The 18,489-nt window shown below is 34.9% G+C and overlaps 4 protein-coding genes across 4 annotated transcripts; 3 read left to right on the forward strand and 1 right to left on the reverse strand.

The window, feature by feature from the left end:
- Window positions 1–236: 236 nt before the first annotated feature.
- On the reverse strand, window positions 237–3,548 carry LOC111697762 (peroxiredoxin-1). Its single transcript, XM_023467869.1, has 6 exons — window positions 3,367–3,548; window positions 2,739–2,936; window positions 2,103–2,228; window positions 1,340–1,420; window positions 978–1,067; window positions 237–529 (listed from the first exon to the last, which is right to left on the reverse strand). Exons 1-6 carry the CDS (start codon window positions 3,517–3,519, stop codon window positions 437–439), a joined length of 741 nt encoding a protein of 246 aa, XP_023323637.1. The 5' UTR covers window positions 3,520–3,548; the 3' UTR covers window positions 237–436.
- A 1,313-nt stretch (window positions 3,549–4,861) lies between these two features.
- Window positions 4,862–9,488, forward strand: LOC111697760 (replication factor C subunit 4). The gene is made up of 6 exons (XM_023467867.1): window positions 4,862–4,966; window positions 5,688–5,997; window positions 6,943–7,036; window positions 7,157–7,414; window positions 7,770–7,918; window positions 8,292–9,488. Exons 1-6 carry the CDS (start codon window positions 4,901–4,903, stop codon window positions 8,486–8,488), a joined length of 1,074 nt encoding a protein of 357 aa, XP_023323635.1. The 5' UTR covers window positions 4,862–4,900; the 3' UTR covers window positions 8,489–9,488.
- On the forward strand, window positions 9,488–11,263 carry LOC111697765 (mediator of RNA polymerase II transcription subunit 10). Its single transcript, XM_023467882.1, has 4 exons — window positions 9,488–9,575; window positions 9,733–9,833; window positions 10,621–10,764; window positions 11,082–11,263. The coding sequence occupies exons 1-4, from the start codon at window positions 9,507–9,509 to the stop codon at window positions 11,179–11,181; spliced, it is 414 nt and encodes a 137-aa protein (XP_023323650.1). The 5' UTR covers window positions 9,488–9,506; the 3' UTR covers window positions 11,182–11,263.
- Window positions 11,188–18,416, forward strand: LOC111697761 (uncharacterized protein C15orf41 homolog). The gene is made up of 9 exons (XM_023467868.1): window positions 11,188–11,307; window positions 11,424–11,647; window positions 12,478–12,533; window positions 13,619–13,749; window positions 14,210–14,267; window positions 15,925–16,030; window positions 16,355–16,472; window positions 16,881–16,934; window positions 18,224–18,416. The coding sequence occupies exons 1-9, from the start codon at window positions 11,208–11,210 to the stop codon at window positions 18,388–18,390; spliced, it is 1,014 nt and encodes a 337-aa protein (XP_023323636.1). The 5' UTR covers window positions 11,188–11,207; the 3' UTR covers window positions 18,391–18,416.
- Window positions 18,417–18,489: the final 73 nt, after the last annotated feature.

Genomic DNA, 18,489 nt, shown 5'->3' on the forward strand with positions numbered 1-18,489 from the left:
ATCAAATCAAATCAAATCAAATCAAATCAAATCAAATCAAATCAAATCAAATCAAATCAAATCAAATCAAGGGTAAATATGAAAGGGACCCAGTGCCGTTAACAGAGGGCTATGGAAGATGATTAGGGGGGGGGGAATGTTGTATTCACCTCCTCCTCTGATGAGGACTCCTCGGAGCTGGAACTCTCGGAGTCGGACTGGCCGCCGAAAAACTTGGACATTTTCCCACTTCGTGCTTCTGAAATACAACCGTTTATTCCCGTGGAGGGTTTGAGCACAAGGACAGGGATAAATATAGAAATATAAAAATTCAAAAATCAAAATTTTGTCAGAATCACAGAAAACATAGAGACAGATGGTGAGGAAAATAAAATGCAGTGAATATCACAAGTTTTAAAAGTATCACGTGGTTCAGGCAGTTTTGTGATTTCAAGGTTTAAAGATCTCCGTGATTCTTGAAATATTTCATCTTCTCTTTGGGATCTGGGATGATCGTATCCGCGCCTGGTTTCCATCCAGCAGGACAAACCTAGAAATTGATAATACATAAATTCCACGATAAAATCGAATATACTCCGTTAAAAAAATCTCCAGCGTCTATTTGCAAGTAACACTTTATTCTTTTTATAGTTTGAGTTATAGTAATCAAAATGTACCTTTCATACAAAATCAAAATCATAAACTCTTTTCAAATAAAAAGAATCCAGAAAAACGCTTTCGAAGATTTAAAATTCATAGACATTGTAAATTTAAGTTTAAATGTGTAGCTATATGCCAATAAACCTACCTCTCCGTGTTTATCCGTGTACTGGAAAATAAACCTACCTCTCCGTGTTTATCCGTGTACTGGAAAATAAACCTACCTCTCCGTGTTTATCCGTGTACTGGAAAATAAACCTACCTCTCCGTGTTTATCCGTGTACTGGAAAATAAACCTACCTCTCCGTGTTTATCCGTGTACTGGAAAATAAACCTACCTCTCCGTGTTTATCCGTGTACTGAAAGGCTTGAACTAATCTCAAAGTTTCGTCAACACTCCGACCAACTGGAAGATCGTTCATCGTAATCTACAACAGTTTATTATTCAACATTCATAAAAAATAATGATTCTTTCTTCAGTTTTTCAATCAAAATGTTATTACTCAGACTAAAAAGAGAGACAAACCAATTGTCACAATGTGCCAACTGCATCTATGAATGTAAAGTAATAATGTCTCAATCTCGATTTAAAAACTCCGTAGAAATCCACGTTATGCTAAAAGATTTAAACTTATTTTGTTGAATTAGTTAAGTTATCAATGAAAAGATGGATTTCAAAGGTAAAAAAAGTTTTATTTACCTGTCTAAGTGTACCCTTGTCATCTATGATGAATAGTCCCCTAAGAGTGTGACCATTATCCTCAAGATAAACTCCATAATCCTTAAAATTTAAAATAAAAAATGGATAATTCGAGACGACAAATTTGTAAACAGACATCTGGTCTTGAGATTTGATTACAGAGATGTATATAGGTAGATAGTTACAGGTCTAGGAGAGATAGATAAACTCAGGTTTATATAGAGATATATAGATAGATAGTTACAGGTCTAGGAGAGAAAGATAAACTCGGGTTTATATAGAGATGTATTTAGGTAGATAGTTACAGGTCTAGGAGAGATAGATAAACTCAGGTTTATATAGAGATATAGGTGTATAGAGGTGTATAGAGATATATAGAGATATATAGATCTAGGAGAGATAGATAAACTCAGATATATAGAGATATATAGATAGTTACAGATCTAGGAGAGATAGATAAACTCGGGTTTATATAGAGATATATATAGGTAGTTAGAGAAATAGAATAGATAGATAAACACGGGCATTTAGATATAAATATATAGTTAGATTTTTAGGAGAAATAGATAAACTCAAGTATTTAGATATGCATAGATAGTTATAGATCTATGAGAAATAGATAAACTCAGGTATTTAGATATATATATATATATATATCCCCCCCCAATCTACAAAATTTTAACTTGTCTTATTTTTATGTGATTTTGAACATTCTTATTTACATTTATCCTTTAAAATCCCTAAAAATAATGAATTTGTCAACCTTAGAGATAGTTTGCTTGAGATCTGATAGAAGAGGTATATCTAGTCTACCCAATCCTCCCTCAGTTCTAGGTGTATTCATCCAGGCTAGATGGGTGAAATGGGAATCCACACTACACGCCACAACCTGGATACAAAATCAATTCTATCTCAAGTCAGAACTTTTGTGCTGTGAATCTAGGGATTAAGTATTGATCTCAATCTTATGGAGAGCTGCGGATTTTACATCCTCTTTGAAATCAAATGATATGCTTTGCATAACTTAGATTGAATTGATCCTCAAATTTTAAAATGACCACATTGGATATCGAGAACAAATATTTAAGTAAACAATTAGATCTCTGCAAATGAAAAATTGAAGATTATTTGTTAATATCCCAGTCAATAAAAAGAACCTATAAAGGGAAAATCAACAACTAATGCTTTTTCATATTTGATTTATTTTAAAAATCTGCTTAAACTGAACACTAAGAAACGTAACTTGTTTTAAAAATAAAATACATTTTTAAAAATGATTCATCAATAGAATATGCCATCTTAGTCCATTAAATCTGTCTCATTATGACAATATTCAATATTATAAAGAAACTGAATTGGACAGAATTTTAACTTTAATTTAAAAATCAAGAAACTTTACCTCAGTATTAATTGCCTTGAACTCCTTAATCCTGTCGTTGAATGCCAGGATCTCCGTGGGACAGACGAAGGTGAAGTCCAGAGGATAGAAGAAGAAAACAAGATATTTCCCGAGATAATCACTCAACTTCAACTCCTTAAACTCTCCGTTGAGAACAGCTGTTCCTTCCCAAGCAGGAGCAGGACGGGATATCATTGCCTTAAAACGAAACATGTTAATGGGATTCTTCACAAAAATAACTGATTTAACATTCAAAACTCAGGAGGGGAGGGATGAGGATTTTAACGGTTCAGTTCTAGTATAAAATTTAAGGACCTTCCCGCCCCAACAATTTTGTACGTGATCAAGATTTCAACTAAATTAAACATTCTTTTTTTAATTCACAGTTCGCTTAGGACAATTTTTGGGCCGAGCGCTATAGCTAGACAGGCTTGGAAGCCGGGCTAGGATAGTCAAGGGGGCCGAGCGGCGCGGCTAGAATAAGCTTAGGGACTGGGCGCTGCAGCAGCCCACTGGCTCCAAATATTTCTTCAAATGCTGTGTACAAAAATTGATATGAGAGGGGGGGATGGGGGGGGGGGTGTTAATGAAAATCAAAACATATTCCCTGATTCAAAGATTTAACTACCTTGGTCCATTGCAGGTTATGTCCTGAAGCTCTGTCTCCGGTTCCCAGGTTTCCTCCTACTCCGTCGTAACAAGTTTCTCCTGACATTACTCCAGGTAGAACCATACACAGGCACCCTAACAGGATTAGGCCATGCATATTCAGTGCTTGCATGAAACCCTGAAAATGTGCAAACTTTACAAATAACTCAATTTACGATTAGAAATTAAGTAATTTCTTGGAGAACGATTTTTGGACCCCCACCATAATTTTTAGACATGGATACCATTGATCATGTAACCGCAGCGCCCGGCCCCCTGCCTATCATAGCCGCAGCGCTCGGTCCCCTGGCATGTCCTATCCACAGCGCTCGGCCCCCTAGCCTGTCCTGTCCGCAGCGCTCGGCCCAGAAATTGTCTTAACCTATCCTGACCCGAACATATGTGGTCATGAACAAAATTGATAGGAGGGAAGAGGGTTCAAAAATCGCATACTAAGACAAACCCCGAGCGGTCATACACGAAATTGATAGGATGGGGGGGGGCGGGGGGTCCAAAAATCGTTCTCTATGACAGACCCTAAACTTATAAATAAACTTTCAAATAACACAAGCTAAAGAGGGGATGGGAGCTATTATATAATAAACAGAGCTTTTAACAATATTGACTGTAATTGATAAACCCACAGAGCAAATTGACAGTTTAACGTTTTTTCTGAAAGTGCTAGTCACGCATAATATTATGGATGTGCACAAAACATAACAAATAATTTGTGTCAGCTCCACAGCGAGAAAAGCGGTGATAAAAGAAAAAGTTTATGTTCCCTGCCACACGGCATGACACTAAACTAGAAATATGGCGCGGCATTTTCTAAAAGTGACATGGCCTTCGATTAAAGAGGATCTTTTAGCACAGCTTGCAAACAGATTAACATCTTCAACACCACAGTGTTTTTTTCCTACTCATTTTAGGCCTGTATTCTGGTTTAAAGTGTAGAAAACTATTTTTAATTTTTTAAACTGGCCAATAAGGAGACGTTGGGCTTAAACTCCTGTGTACAAGAATATGAGCCAAGTCGCTGTTAATCGAACAAACGCCCCCTGCAATATGTTTTAAATGGGATAAATGTATGTCGAATCACTTAAAGTGAATTTGTAATTGTTTTCTTCCAATCAAATGACTCATCCTGTAAATGAACCAAGCTGTCTACTCCAAGCAAGCTGTTATCTTCGGTTGAATTATTATCCAGCTGTTCTCCAGTAGAGCGGCTAACCACGGATCCGTCCTTAAACTGAAAATAGTGCGGGGCCGGGGGATTTTCTTTCAGTTTCCAGTTTCTACAGAAAAGCTCGGGCGGGACGGATATGGCGAAGACAATGAAATATATTTTAACAATTTGTAAAAATTTCTTAGGAATTATTATATTTTTAATGTCTTTAAGTCTCGTTAAATGAGAACGTGTTTAATTTTATTTTCAAATCCGGTTTGATTAATGTTATAGATCAATTTCACCATATAAGGTTTCTATAAATACTGTTTATTCTTAGAATATAAAAATGCAGGCCTTCTTAAAAGGGGGGTCATCAGGTATCAAAGAGAATGCAGGGTTTAGCAGTAAACAGGTAAATAGGAATCATTATTTTTCTCTATAAGGTTCGACTAGTTATAGCTATAAATTCTCTCACTTTGTACTTATTGACTATCACGGCTTACGCTACAGTTAAGCAATCATTAAATCATGCATGAGTCGATCTCACCAATGGTTGCCCTAAATTTTTGAAACAGAATTAATAATTTATGTAAATATGTAAAACTCTGTCTGTTTCTGATAATGTCGGTGAATGTTATTATAGCTTATTATTTTATAAATCAATATTTGGTTCTAATGAGATGCTACAATAAGATGGGATAAACTTGAACAGAAGGTTACGCATATGATAAAATTATTTAGATTATTATAACAGATCCACTTTTTCTTAAACCATTCTAAAACTCGCCAAAAAGTCGTGGAACAGACTTAGTCTTCCTTTATTCATCCTTTGATAGGTTTTGATGTTGATCTGCTGGATATTTTCAGTTATTGACCTTTCTTAAAATAACTGCGGTCAAAACTTTTGTTTTGTTAATCCTTTGATTTTAGTACTTTCCACCAAAGGATTAAATTAATTCTCTAAGGTCGAAACCCAGCATGGATAACTATAAATTTTGGGATGCTGGGGTGGGAATTAATGTGACCCCTTCCCCCTCTAAATCCCATTACACTACATATCTAACTATCTCGGCATTGATACATTTTCCGTTCATTGTGAGCTGACATTTTTCCTGATAATATGGTTGCTTTAGGTTGGAGGGAAAAGAAGGAAAGGACCGATCCCTTGGGTTGAGAAATATCGACCTCGGACTGTAGAGGACGTTGCATACCAAGACGAGGTCGTTGCTGTCCTCAAGAAGAGTTTAGAGGGCGCAGATCTACCCAACCTTTTGTTCTACGGACCTCCGGGTACTGGTAAAACCAGCACTATTCTAGCCGCAGCGAGGGACCTGTTCGGGGATATATACAGGGATAGGATATTGGAGCTCAATGCCTCGGACGAAAGAGGAATCCAGGTTGTCCGGGAGAAAGTAAAGAACTTTGCTCAGCTCACTGCTTCAGGTTGGTTAAATATTTTAAAATACATGGTCCTTCTTCTCTAACTTTTAACTCTAGATTTTTGTTCGGTGTTTCTCATTTAAAATGAAATGAGTCATTATTTTGTATGGATTGGAATTTTCCTCTAGTTGTTCATCCTTGTCATATTCTTGGAAAGAGTCTACTTTGAAAATATAATAAGTAAAATGTATTGTACGTGAACTTAGGAAGACATCCCAATTCCTTATAGCTAATTGTTTTCTATCTAACTTGTGTTATGTGTTCTAAGACTATTCCGAATGATAAGCCTTTAAAATGGTATTCAGTGGTATTATCAGGGGGAATGATTTTCGTAGATATATCGGGGGGATAAAATATAAAAAATTGGACATGAGAAGGTAAGTTTTTTCTTTCATACTGTTTCATACTTTTCACCCAAACTTTTTTATTATCCCTTAAAAAACTTATTATCCCCGATTCTTCTATTAAACCCTTAAATAACAACACAAAATTTCTGGGGGAGAAATGCTAGGTTTAAGAAACATGTCCACTGTCCAGTTAGTCTTTATTTAATATGTATGCGTTGGGGAGAACCCGTCATGATAGTAAACCGTAAATATTCTTGTATTAAGGAACACGTCCTGATGGTAAACCTTTAATATCCTTGTATTAAGGAACGCGTCCCGATGGTAAACATTAAATGTCCTTGTATTAAGGAACACATCCTGAGGAAACCGTAAATATTCTTGTACTATTAAAGAACACGTCCTGATGGTAAACCTTAAATATCCTCGTATTAAGGAACACGTCCTGATTGTAAACCTTATATATTCGTGTATTAAGGAACACGTCCTGATTGTAAACCTTATATATTCTTGTAATAAAGAACACGTCCTTATTGTAAACCTTATATATCCTTGTATTAAGGAACACGTCCTGATGGTAAACCATAAATATCCTTGTATTAAGGAACACGTCCTGATGGTAAACCATGTCCTCCTTTCAAGATTATAATCCTGGATGAAGCGGACAGCATGACTAAGGACGCTCAAAGTGCACTCAGGTATTATTGTCCTGTATCCGAAATCTCCGTTTACCAGAAGTCCTGAATTCTTAAACCATAATCCTGTAGACAGTGCCCAATAAATTCTAAATCGTTAGAAAATATTTTTTCCTGTCTTAGACGAACCATGGAGAAGGAAGGACGGAGCACAAAGTTCTGTTTGATCTGTAACTACGTGAGCAGAATAATCGAACCACTCACTTCTCGTTGTGCAAAGTTCAGGTTTAAACCTCTTGCAACAGAGATCCTTCTCACCAGGCTCAGGATGATCGTCGAGGCGGAGAAGGTGAATATCAGCCAGGACGGGTTGGATGCGATCATCCTCACAAGTGAAGGAGATCTGAGGAAAGCCATAACAACCCTTCAATCCTGCTCCAGGTTGGGTTATACATATATCATCATATACAGAGTTATATTTTAGAACAAACAATTTGATTGAAAAATTGATTTCAGGGTTTTATTATACAAAAATTATGACGTTGTGGCCCAACCTTGGCAATTTTTCTGATCTTTGATCGTTTAGATGTTTTTGTTTTGTTTTTCGTGTTGTAAAATTACATATTTATGTTTCCTAACACGGAAAAACTAGTTAGTTGAACAATCCGGTTTTTTGTAAAGCATTCAGAACGTTTAAACTTTATTACAATCAATTGTTTTTAATCTTGCTTTTCGTAGATTTTTTAAGAATAGAAAACAGATGTACGGACGGTTAAATTTTTAAATCTTGTTAAAGGTTGAAGGGAGAAAAAGAAATCTGTCAAGAGGATGTTTATGAGATATCTGGAGTTATCCCCGAGTCAGTGATAGAAGGACTTCTAGACGTGTGCCAACTCAACTCCTATGAAAGACTCCAGGCTCATATTGATGATTTCATGTGTGAAGGTACAGATTTTTTAAATAGACAAATTCGGGGTGAAATCTTTCCAGGGCTGTAACCGTTAAAGTCGTAGTATCGTTTAAAGGGTTTTATCATTCATGTGGTGAAATGATTCAATGGGCCGAAAAGATTCTAGGGGTGGTAAAATTGCAGGCGCAGGACTGTTCAATGTTCATGCAATGGGCGAAACCTTTCACGGATTTGAGCTGCTCAAGTGAGGCGGAATTGTTTAAGGAATAGATTAGTCAACAACAATCCTTATTTAGCAAATCATAATTTGCTTGATAATATAGTTGATAGAAAACATTTATAAGTCGTTTTAATTCTTCAAAGTTTCACGAGTCATTCAACTTAACTAACTGAAATATTTTGTTCTAGGGTTTTCTGCAACCCAGCTGATAAACCAGCTCCATGATAAACTAATCTCGAACCCTGCTCTAACCGACAACCAGAAATCCGAGATAGGAGAGAAACTGTCTGTTTCCGAACACTGTCTATTGGAAGGAGCAGATGAATATCTTCAGATCATGGCAGTCTCAACATCTATCATGAAAACATTGGCGTCAACGGCATAAATATCTAGCACAGATCCAATCCTTCTTCAGTAGGTGGTCGACTCCTACTCCTATAGGTGGTCCAATCATACTGCAGTAGGTGGTACAATCATACTACAGTAGATGGTTCAATCCTACTACTGTAGATGGTCCAATCCTACTACAGTAGGTGGTCCAATCATACTATAATAGGTGGTACAATCATACTACAGTAGATGGCCCAATCCTACTCTAATAGGTGGTCCAATCATACTATAATAGGTGGTTCAATCTTACTACAGTAGTTGGTCCAATACTACTTCAATTAGTGGTTTAATCCTACTCTAGTAGATGGTTCGATCCTTCTCCATTAGATAGTCCATTCATACTAAAGTAGGTGGTCCAATCCTACTCCAGTAGTTGGTTCAATCCTACTCCAGTAGTTGGTTCAATCCTACCCCAGATGTTGGTTTAATCCTACTCCAGTAGTTGGTTCAGTCCTACTCCAGTAGTTGGTTCAATCCTACTCCAGTAGTTGGTTAAATCCTTCTCAAGTAGATGATTCAATCCTACTCCAGTAAATGGTTTAATCCTACTCTAGTAGATGATCCAATCATACTTAGGTATATGGTCTAATCCTACTACAGTAGGTGGTCCAATCCGACTCCCGTAGGTGATCCAATCCTACTCCAATAGGTGGTTCAATGATGTTAAAGTAGGTGGTCCAACCCTACTAAATTTAATGGTCCAATCCTACTCAAGTAAATGGTCCGATCTTTCTCTAAAAGATGGTTAAATTCTACTTCATTAAGTATTTCTATCTTTGTCTTCAGTTTATGTAAACCCAATACAAGAACTGAATCTGTTAAATCTATGTTCACTAAACCCTGTGTTAAACCGGAAACGATACGCTTAATATTCCTCGCAACATTAAACCAATTGATAGACGAGGAATTCTTTCATCCATATACTTATATATCCAATCAAGCTTTTATATATGTAAGTACAAAGTAAATTCTTAACTTGAAATACTGTTTCAGAATACTGGAATGTAGTTGAAATGTCTAATTCGCTTCCATTAGAGCAGTTAGAGCAGCAGCTAGAGAGAGCAATAGAAAACGTTCGACAGGTTGGTTTTCAGGGTCATAAGGAATTTTGAATGAAACTTTTGAGATTAGAGATTTTTGCATGTTTGGAATTTTTGATTAAGTAATATCACCACATATTTGTTGTGAAACGGGAGAAGGGGGGGTGAGGTCTTAGTTTCACGAGAACATGTATTTCAGGTTCGGATTGTTGTTAGTGACTTTCAGCCTCAAGGTCAACCAGGACTTAATCAGAAACTTCAACAGATAGTTAGAGATCTAGGAGAGATAGATAAACTCAGGTATAAAGAGATATATGTAGATAGATAGTTACAGGTCTAGGAGAGATAGATAAACTCAGGTATATAGAGATATATATATATAGATAGATAGTTACAGGTCTAGGAGAGAAAGATAAACTCGGGTTTATATAGAGATGTATATAGGTAGATAGTTACAGGTCTAGGAGAGATAGATAAACTCAGGTTTATATAGAGATATATAGATAGATAGTTACAGGTCTAGGAGAGAAAGATAAACTCGGGTTTATATAGAGATGTATTTAGGTAGATAGTTACAGGTCTAGGAGAGATAGATAAACTCGGGTTTATATAGAGATATATATAGGTAGTTAGAGAAATAGAATAGATAGATAAACACGGGCATTTAGATATAAATATATAGTTAGATTTTTAGGAGAAATAGATAAACTCAAGTATTTAGATATGCATAGATAGTTATAGATCTATGAGAAATAGATAAACTCAGGTATTTAGATATATATATATATATATATATATAGATGAGTTAGATAATAGATATATATTAAGATGGTTTGAGATCTAGGAGAGATAGATAAACTCAGGTTTTGAGATATAGAGATTTAGGAGAGATACATAAACTCAGGTATTTAGAGATATAGAATATAGATATTGATAGAGAAAATATAGATATTGATAATTAAGATATCAAGTGTACATCATGAATCTTATTTTAAACGTAATTTTGTAAGATCTAGTTCCAAAGAATTTATCGTTAATTCGTCCATGGATACTCACTTCCGTTCTATATATCCAATCTATATTTAAGACCCAGTGTAGCGGATATCCAGGTACCCCTGGACGTATTCGATTATATTGACTCAGGACGGAACCCTCAGCTCTATACTAAGGATTGTATGGAGAAGGCGCATTCTAAGAACGGAGAAGTGAAAGGAAAAATTGACGCATATCGGTACGATTTTTTAATCATAGGGGTTAAATTTTGCTTATTAGATTTTGTGGCTGGAATAGGGTTGATAATTTGTTTTATTTAACGCGTTTAAAATATCTTAATTCAGTTTGAAAATTATATTTTTTGAGACTTGATTACGGATGAAACTTTTAAATCTAAATTTGACGAATTTTTTTTCTTCAATGTTTTTACAAAATTTGTTGACAATAATCTCAGCGTGAAATTTTAATTTATATTTTCTCATAAAGGAAACGCTGTGGGGGTGGGGGGGGGGGAATTCAATTTTTAAAAGTGTATTTTTATCCTATTTTTTTCAGAATGTTCAAGGCCCGTCTGTTGGTTGAACTGAGTGCTGTTTTCCCGAACGAGATGAAGTTCTATCGCGCCAATAGAGTTGATGAACGAGGAAACCAGTGAGCTATGATTAGTGATACTTATCTATCATGGACATTCATGTCTATCTCAGGATCCAGGAATCTGTCAAGCAAAATATTTCAGATTTTGACATTGCGCTAGAAACAGCCATCTCATCATTTCCTCAAGGCAAACAGCGTTAAACTAAGAAAATTATAAAAAATGTAAATTATTTAAATGATGTTTTTTAAAAAATGAACTATCCATTATGTATTTTTTCTGTATTTTATTTTACGACTGTTAAGAACGTGCTGAAACTGTTCGAAGTATCGTTACCCAAGAATACCAGAAGTTTATAAAATTTAATTATAAATCATCACATTCATGGGAGAATCGGAAAAAACTTTTCCAGAACTTTGTCTCGTCAATACAGGACGGAGCTAAACCAGGGATTATTATAAACCTTGCACAACAAAACAAAACGTCGCCAGCCCTCGCCGCTAAAATCATTCTAGAAGAATATTTAAAGGTAAAGATTTCTTTTATAAAAAAACTAGATTGGGAACCCAGCGCTTCCAAGGTTAATGAAAGTTACTCCCGCCGTTTACCCGCACTCGAACAATTTTACCGGGAAACTAAATTTTCGCTATTAAAGTCGACCTACTCAACTTAGAATCTCAAAACCAAACTAAGAACATTCCCGTGGTTCTCCCAAGTTCCTCAATCAAAATTTGAGGCAAATTAGTCCAGGGGTTCCTGAGTTATGATCGGACAAAAACAAACAGACATACAAGCAAAGATTACAACTTTATTTATATAGATACTCCGCACGGGAGGGGTTTCTGTGGATTATTTTACACATAATTGAGGAAGATTCAAAATAATACAAAATTGGTCGAGTTTATTATCTTTATTCAAGTATAATATAAATTTCACACACAAAATACAGATAAACTAGCTTGGGAACCCAGCGGTGCCTAGGGTACTTAAAGTTAATCCCGCCGTTAATCCAGCTTTATATATATAGAATTATAGGTGTTGTATATGGTGGATTTAAATTTTTTATATTATCCTTAATTCAAATTTCAACTTTTTTAAGTTTTCATAGTTTTAGTTTTTAGTTTATCAAAAGTCTCCTTATTTCTGAATGGTTCATAAAGTTTTGGGACAAAATTAAGCGAAAAACGGAAGAAATGTAATTTTAGTTTTTTTTTCAACACATCAGTAAATCTGGATTTGAATCCGGATCCATTTATTTTTAGTGCAAATCTAGGATCCGGATCCGCAACAAAATTAAAAGGATCCCAAAAACTGGTTCATGTGAAAACCAAGATCTATATAATTGATTTTTATATTCAGAAAGAATCAATAGAGGAAACTGAACCTGGAGATAAAAGGGTTGAGACTGCTTTTCGGTAACTAAGATTTAAATAATAAAAACAAAACATAAAAATAAATGAAATTAGATAGTAAAAGAAATGAATATTTTTATAAAAGTGTGAATACAATTTAGATTTGTTGATGATCTTGCTTTTCCGTTTAATCTGTTAACGACTGTTTTTTTAATAGAATAATGAGAGGTTTTGTTACCAGTTAACTCTTAACCAACATTTAACCGTTTCTTACGTCATTATTCCCCTGGGCTTGTTAGAGGTTGCCATAAAATCATTCAATTCTCTCCCTCCAGTTTTTATCCGAACCGAGCTAATCTAGTTATTTGTCTCCAAGAGAATGTTATAAGTAAATATTCTATCGCACAAATTCCATGATTACCCTATGTACTTTCACACCCAGGCCTTACTTGGGGAAAAATAGTTAAGACATAGTTTGTGTTTTTTTTATTGTATACCTTAAGACTCGGACTTAAAAGACACTAATTAGTGGATTTCTATGCTACAAAACGAACAGTAAAAATAACCTAAATATGTTTACTTCACTCATTTATAATGGGTAATGAAAAACACACGTTCAGCAAATGTATTAACGTTATTTTGTGTAAAAGATATTGTTAAAATTCACCAATGTAACAAATAAGTGACAAGTTTGATTCCATAAGTTACCCTAAAAACTTCATTATATCATCAAAAATGTTTGAGATTCCCATGTTTTTAACTAGGAACATAGATTATTTTCAGCAGCCGTTTCTCTATTTAAGTGAATTGCGGACTTGTCCTGCAGAAACAACACAGTAAATTGTGAGAAAAAACAAGCTAGAAAATGATGATTAGATCAGATTTCAAAGATTTAAGGGTACCGTTGACAATCAGACAAGCCTCTCATTTAACGGAGGGTCACTTGAAATTAATACGACAGTCCGACTAATAAGTAAGAACCCCCACGGGTAAAAATGAAAGTAATAACCCCAAAACCTTGAGTACTGATGAGTACATCGTAGAAACGTCAAAATACATTTATTGAAAAGTGGTCTCCTATCGTTTATTTCAAGTCTGGTTTGGTTCAACCTTCCACCAACTATTATAAATCCCAAATGCCATTTAAGGCTGCGTGTAAACCAGTTACTGAAGAACCACGCTCTAGTTCCTGATCGGGATCTTTCCTACGAGATCTTTCTCGCTAAACTCAAGGATCACAGCTACGGTCCTCTGGCAGAAGCAATTAAACACAGTATAGGTTAGCAATTAAGAAAAAAAAAATTTTACGATTTTCTAAATTCTGGACAAAACTTGAATTAATCCACGGGTGGGCCTATACTTACGGAAATTATTCACTAGAATGCATATGCGCTAAACTCTGTATTACACAATGAACTCGGTTTTGGTGGGTAAAAACTGTGTTACATTCAAGTTAAATAGACAATTTAATTATGTCGAAACAATAATTTAAAGTTTCTACACGATAGTTCTTTATATTTTAATATAATTATTTTAGTTTGCTCTCCATTTTTTAGACTTGCAACCATGTTGTAACTAGAACTTTGGACTGCGACTAAGACTTTAATACTAACCTCAATTTCATGTTTCGGTTCAAGTACATTGGTCCAGCCCCCGAAACTGAGTTCATAGTGTATTACAGATTTACAATTTTCCTATTGGCCTTACCTGACCTTATATTAATCTAATCAACTGTCTAGGAGAAGAACATGAACAAAAGTTGAAGGACTGTTTGAACGCCTTGAATATCCCGTTCAGGTTCTAATCTAAATCTTATCTCACTAATAGGCTTTGTTATTTTATTTTATTGGTCCTGGTACAGGGGCGTACTGAGGGGGTGGGGGCGAGAACCACGGGCTCCTCTAGGGCCCCCTGACCTTAAGTCTATTAATTTATTAAACTTCCATATATATTCGCTTCTTAACCATTGAAACTTTGTTTATTTAAAGTTATTAGTCTTTAGTAATCAATTTTAAACTCTATTTTTTTTTCTTAAAATCGGTTTTAGGGGGTTGAAATACGACCTCTATTGGGGGGGGGGTGTGGACTAAAAAAAGTTCACCCCCCTAGTCTAAAACTCCAATACTGCTAAGTATATTTAGTCGTATTTGTCGGTGATATAAAAGTGGCACTTTGAATTTTTTTCTTCGTATGGTTTAAAGGGACTGTAGTGACCATACAAGTAAAGATGGCAATGCTCAATTTTAGACGATATCCTTGACACCTTTATCTGATCAATAATGTGGAAGATAATTTAGTTTTTTAGGTTTTAAAGTATTGAACTGATAATTCCTCGATCTTTTCCTGCAGTGGAAATGCGTAAATCATGTTTTCTTGAGAAATCACGATTGAAAATATTCTGGTTTTAACCTTATAAACATAATTATCTAATTCATAATTCATCAGAGCTGAGAACTTTAGAATGTTGGATATTTGGATTCATGCTTAATCCTCTTTTTCTTGCTAATCTCGAGATTATGTTTGTCTCGAGATTAAATATTTCTAGGCACACCCGATTTGTTCGTTTTCTTGATTGGAAGGGCTTTCATTTAATTTTTCGCCCATTTATTTCTTAATACATTAGTTAAATTGGCTAAAAAAAAGAATCTTAAACGTACGTAAATATTTTTCTTCACTGATTAATGTACAAAATGGCCGACAATAAATTCTTAATTTGTTAGCAATTGCGGATTTCTCTCATGGAATAGAATTTATTTTCAAGGCTGTCATTTGTCAATACAAGTTACGAACTATATTTCTCTTTGGAGAAAACAATGTACGGATATCCAAAGAGAGAGAAAAAGAGTGGATTACGGACTATAATTAAAAGTTTCCACAGTGGATATTCGGATTAAGTAGTTTTGATTAAAGGTTATCCATTCTAAAGTTCCCAGAGCTGAAAACTTTAGAATGGTGGATATCGGGATTAATGCTTGATCCTCTCTTTTTGATAATCTCAAGATTAACATAATCTTGTAAGATTATCTTAAAAGTGTATGAAAAACGATAAAATTCAAATTAATATTTAATCATCTGAGAAACTGTAGCAGCCAATCAGAGAAAGCGGGAAACCAATGAGAGAACAGAAATAATCTCATTGGAGAAAACAATTAACAATTAATCCAAGGAGAGAGAAAAAGAGTGGATTAAGGACTAAAATGAAAAGTTTCCACAGTGGATATTCGGATCAAGAAGTCAGGATTAAAGTTTATCCATTCTAAAGTTCCCAGCTCAGCTCAGTTAAAGCTTTTAGGGGTACCGTTGTGAATCGGGCAGTGCTATCTTTGTATGAAGAGTCACATGAAATGACACTTACAGTCCATTAAACTCTCATATCATCTTTATCTCTTTAATGGTTAAAAATCCTCTGCTGAACACATAAAAAACCCGCGATATTTGCATTGTTTTTTTTTAGTGACGAGCACGTGTTGAGAGGCCATGGTTATGATAAAACCCCGGATGTAAAACTAGAAGTTCCGATCGCTGTCAACGGAAAGATTATTAACTGGATAGAGTCTAAGGTTAGGAATGCCTTTAAATAGAAATTTAATAGAAATTCAAAAGTGTAATAAGAGGGATACTGATTTTAATGCCAGTTTCCATCTTAATAAATTTTTAATCCCACTTTTGAATCTCTACTTTGTCAACAACACCGTCGAAATGAAATCTTTTCCCTTAAAAATTACATTTCTCTGGAATCATTTTTAAAACCTGATCTTTGAATTCTTGGTATAAAGTAAGTAAGATGCGAATGTATTAAATCAAAAGAAGTTGTTAAACCACGTCTATGCGGTTCAACTACTTCATATATTATATCTGTTCCCGGTCAATATTATTTCCTATAGGCTCTGTTTGGAGACCGAGAGAGCCACGAGGGATATCTCCGAGATCAGTTTTGGTCCTACTGGAACCGGTTTGGATCCGGTCTGGTTATCTACTGGTTCGGATACATCAAACAACTAGGCAATCTATTATAAACATTTTGTACTTATTCTAGTTGGAACTTTATGAATACGGTTTGATTTGATCCCGGCTTAAAGGGAATTGCGATACTTTCAAGAGACCTTCCATTTAAAGAAGTCTACAATTGAAAGTAATCAATTTTAGAAGATAAAATTATGGATATAACGTGCATTCTTGAATAGTCAAAGATATTAAGGGTACCGTTGTGAATCAGGCATGCCACTGAAACAAATTAGATTGATGAATTACTTTTTTTTGACTAGTTATGCCGAGCTTTACCGTTATTTTCCATTTTTTACATAGACTGTTGTGTAATTTTGCACCAATGTAATTTTTATTCAGCGTCTCGGTTCTATAAATAAATCTGAAAATGTAATAAAGCGATGTATTAATGGATTGTGTGTGCAGACAGTAATTCTGAAGCTGGAATAGTGCTAACAGATCGCTTTCCAGACGTATCAGGGAACAAAATGATGAAAACCCTCTTTTTTTCTGCCTTTTTTCAGAAAAGTTAGATTATTGAATTATTGTGATGAAAAATGAATATTCGGATCTTAAACCAATTGATTTAAATTTACAGTGAGTAAATCCCCTTTCTTTGAATATAAGCGAAACTGTTCGTGTTTGCCTCCCTGAGTGCTAGAACCCCTGGGCACCGTCTGAATCCTACTAATATTACAAAGTTACTTAAAAATCATTTGAAATCCTCCTGTTTATTATATTATTTTGACCTTTTTAATTCGGTACCAGTGAAACAAAAAACAAAGTACGTACATAGAAAATTGATTCCTAAAACTTGATGTTTCATGTTTCTTAACCCTATCTCTGCTGGGGTACTTAGTTGACCCCCCCCCCCTCTAAATCCCATGTTTGATGTCCAAATATGACAAATGATACATCATTGGAAAGCTCTTGTACTCTACTTTTAGAATCTGCAAAAAAATTGTTTTTTATTGCAAAATCCAGTTATATAGTAAAAATGTTTGCAAAAAAAAATTGTCCAAAAATATGCAAAAATGTTTGCAAAATTTTTAATAACCTGATTTTTAATCAAGAAAAACTAAAAATGTGCAAATTTCCTTTGGGGGTTCCATGCCGGGTTCCTTTTCAGATCTTATAATTATTTCTTATTTCTTGCAAAAAATTTGCATTTTTTTGCAAAACTTGTGCAATTCGTTTCCTTATGTCAAAGGCTTTCCAAAAAGCTAAATTTTATCAAAATCTGACAAGTGGAAGTGGGTCAAAACAAAGATTTAGTTTGTTACGGGAAAAAACAGTCATTCAGGCAGTGTGCCTGAGGACTCAGGCAGTTAGTATTATAGCCCGGTTTTAGGCCTAAAGGGAGGGCTTTGGGTATGTAGGAAAAGTCAGAAAATTTCAATAGCCTCAGACCAATACTTTTTGAGTTATGTAAAAAAAAACTACAGGGGGGGGGTCAAATTGACCCCCCCCCCCAGCAGGAGTAGGGTTAATATTTTCTTTTGATTAATTTCCCGTGATGTTATTATTTCCCCTAGAGAGGAGAGATGGATTACAATATTTAAAAATGAAAAATATTACGTTCAAGGAATTGTTAGATTTAAAAATTTACGTCATTTGTTCAATTAAAATCTTGCATTTTGTGTAATTTGATTAAAAACAAATTTCAGAAAATTTCTATTCATACAGCCTCCATAGTCCACAATCCTCTCTGATCTGATTAAAAAGTTAAAAACATTTTTAAGAGTAGTTTTTATTTGTTTTGTATCCAGAGATAACAAGATACGATCCGAAGCTGATCTCCCAGAGAACAGATAAACTTGTATTCCTGGGCAAGGCTGAGAAAGGACGGAGAAGTGTAAGTGATATCCTTCCCTCCAGAGCAACAGATTCCTTCTCCACTTCATTCGGAGAACTTTCAATTAAAGAAAGTCAATAAAAAGTGCCAAGGAGTGAGTGGAAAAGTGATCTTGAGTCAAAAAAGTGCCAAGGAGTGAGTGAAAAAGTGATCTTGTTGACAATAAGTTGGTTTAAAAAA

The sequence above is a fragment of the Eurytemora carolleeae genome, unplaced genomic scaffold, assembly GCF_000591075.1.
Source record: "Eurytemora carolleeae unplaced genomic scaffold, Eaff_2.0 scaffold305, whole genome shotgun sequence".
In the NCBI taxonomy this organism is placed as follows: Eukaryota; Metazoa; Arthropoda; class Copepoda; order Calanoida; family Temoridae; genus Eurytemora; species Eurytemora carolleeae.

What these genes read in the sequence shown, in the direction of transcription:
- LOC111697765 (XM_023467882.1), top strand. Translation starts at nt 9,507, where the DNA reads ATGTCTAATTCGCTTCCATTAGAGCAGTTAGAGCAGCAGCTAGAGAGA. An exon ending in CAATAGAAAACGTTCGACAG is followed by an intron (nt 9,576 to 9,732) that starts GTTGGTTTTCAG and finishes CATGTATTTCAG; the next exon opens with GTTCGGATTGTTGTTAGTGA. An exon ending in GGAGAGATAGATAAACTCAG is followed by an intron (nt 9,834 to 10,620) that starts GTATAAAGAGAT and finishes TCTATATTTAAG; the next exon opens with ACCCAGTGTAGCGGATATCC.
- LOC111697762 (XM_023467869.1), bottom strand. Translation starts at nt 3,519, where the DNA reads ATGCAAGCACTGAATATGCATGGCCTAATCCTGTTAGGGTGCCTGTGT. An exon ending in TCAAGCAAACTATCTCTAAG is followed by an intron (nt 1,421 to 2,102) that starts GTTGACAAATTC and finishes TTAAATTTTAAG; the next exon opens with GATTATGGAGTTTATCTTGA. An exon ending in ACAAGGGTACACTTAGACAG is followed by an intron (nt 1,068 to 1,339) that starts GTAAATAAAACT and finishes AAACTGTTGTAG; the next exon opens with ATTACGATGAACGATCTTCC.
- LOC111697760 (XM_023467867.1), top strand. Translation starts at nt 4,901, where the DNA reads ATGCAGGCCTTCTTAAAAGGGGGGTCATCAGGTATCAAAGAGAATGCA. An exon ending in TGCTCAGCTCACTGCTTCAG is followed by an intron (nt 5,998 to 6,942) that starts GTTGGTTAAATA and finishes CCTTGTATTAAG; the next exon opens with GAACACGTCCTGATGGTAAA. An exon ending in TGATGATTTCATGTGTGAAG is followed by an intron (nt 7,919 to 8,291) that starts GTACAGATTTTT and finishes ATTTTGTTCTAG; the next exon opens with GGTTTTCTGCAACCCAGCTG.
- LOC111697761 (XM_023467868.1), top strand. Translation starts at nt 11,208, where the DNA reads ATGGACATTCATGTCTATCTCAGGATCCAGGAATCTGTCAAGCAAAAT. An exon ending in TTCTAGAAGAATATTTAAAG is followed by an intron (nt 11,648 to 12,477) that starts GTAAAGATTTCT and finishes TTTTATATTCAG; the next exon opens with AAAGAATCAATAGAGGAAAC. An exon ending in AGCAATTAAACACAGTATAG is followed by an intron (nt 13,750 to 14,209) that starts GTTAGCAATTAA and finishes TCAACTGTCTAG; the next exon opens with GAGAAGAACATGAACAAAAG.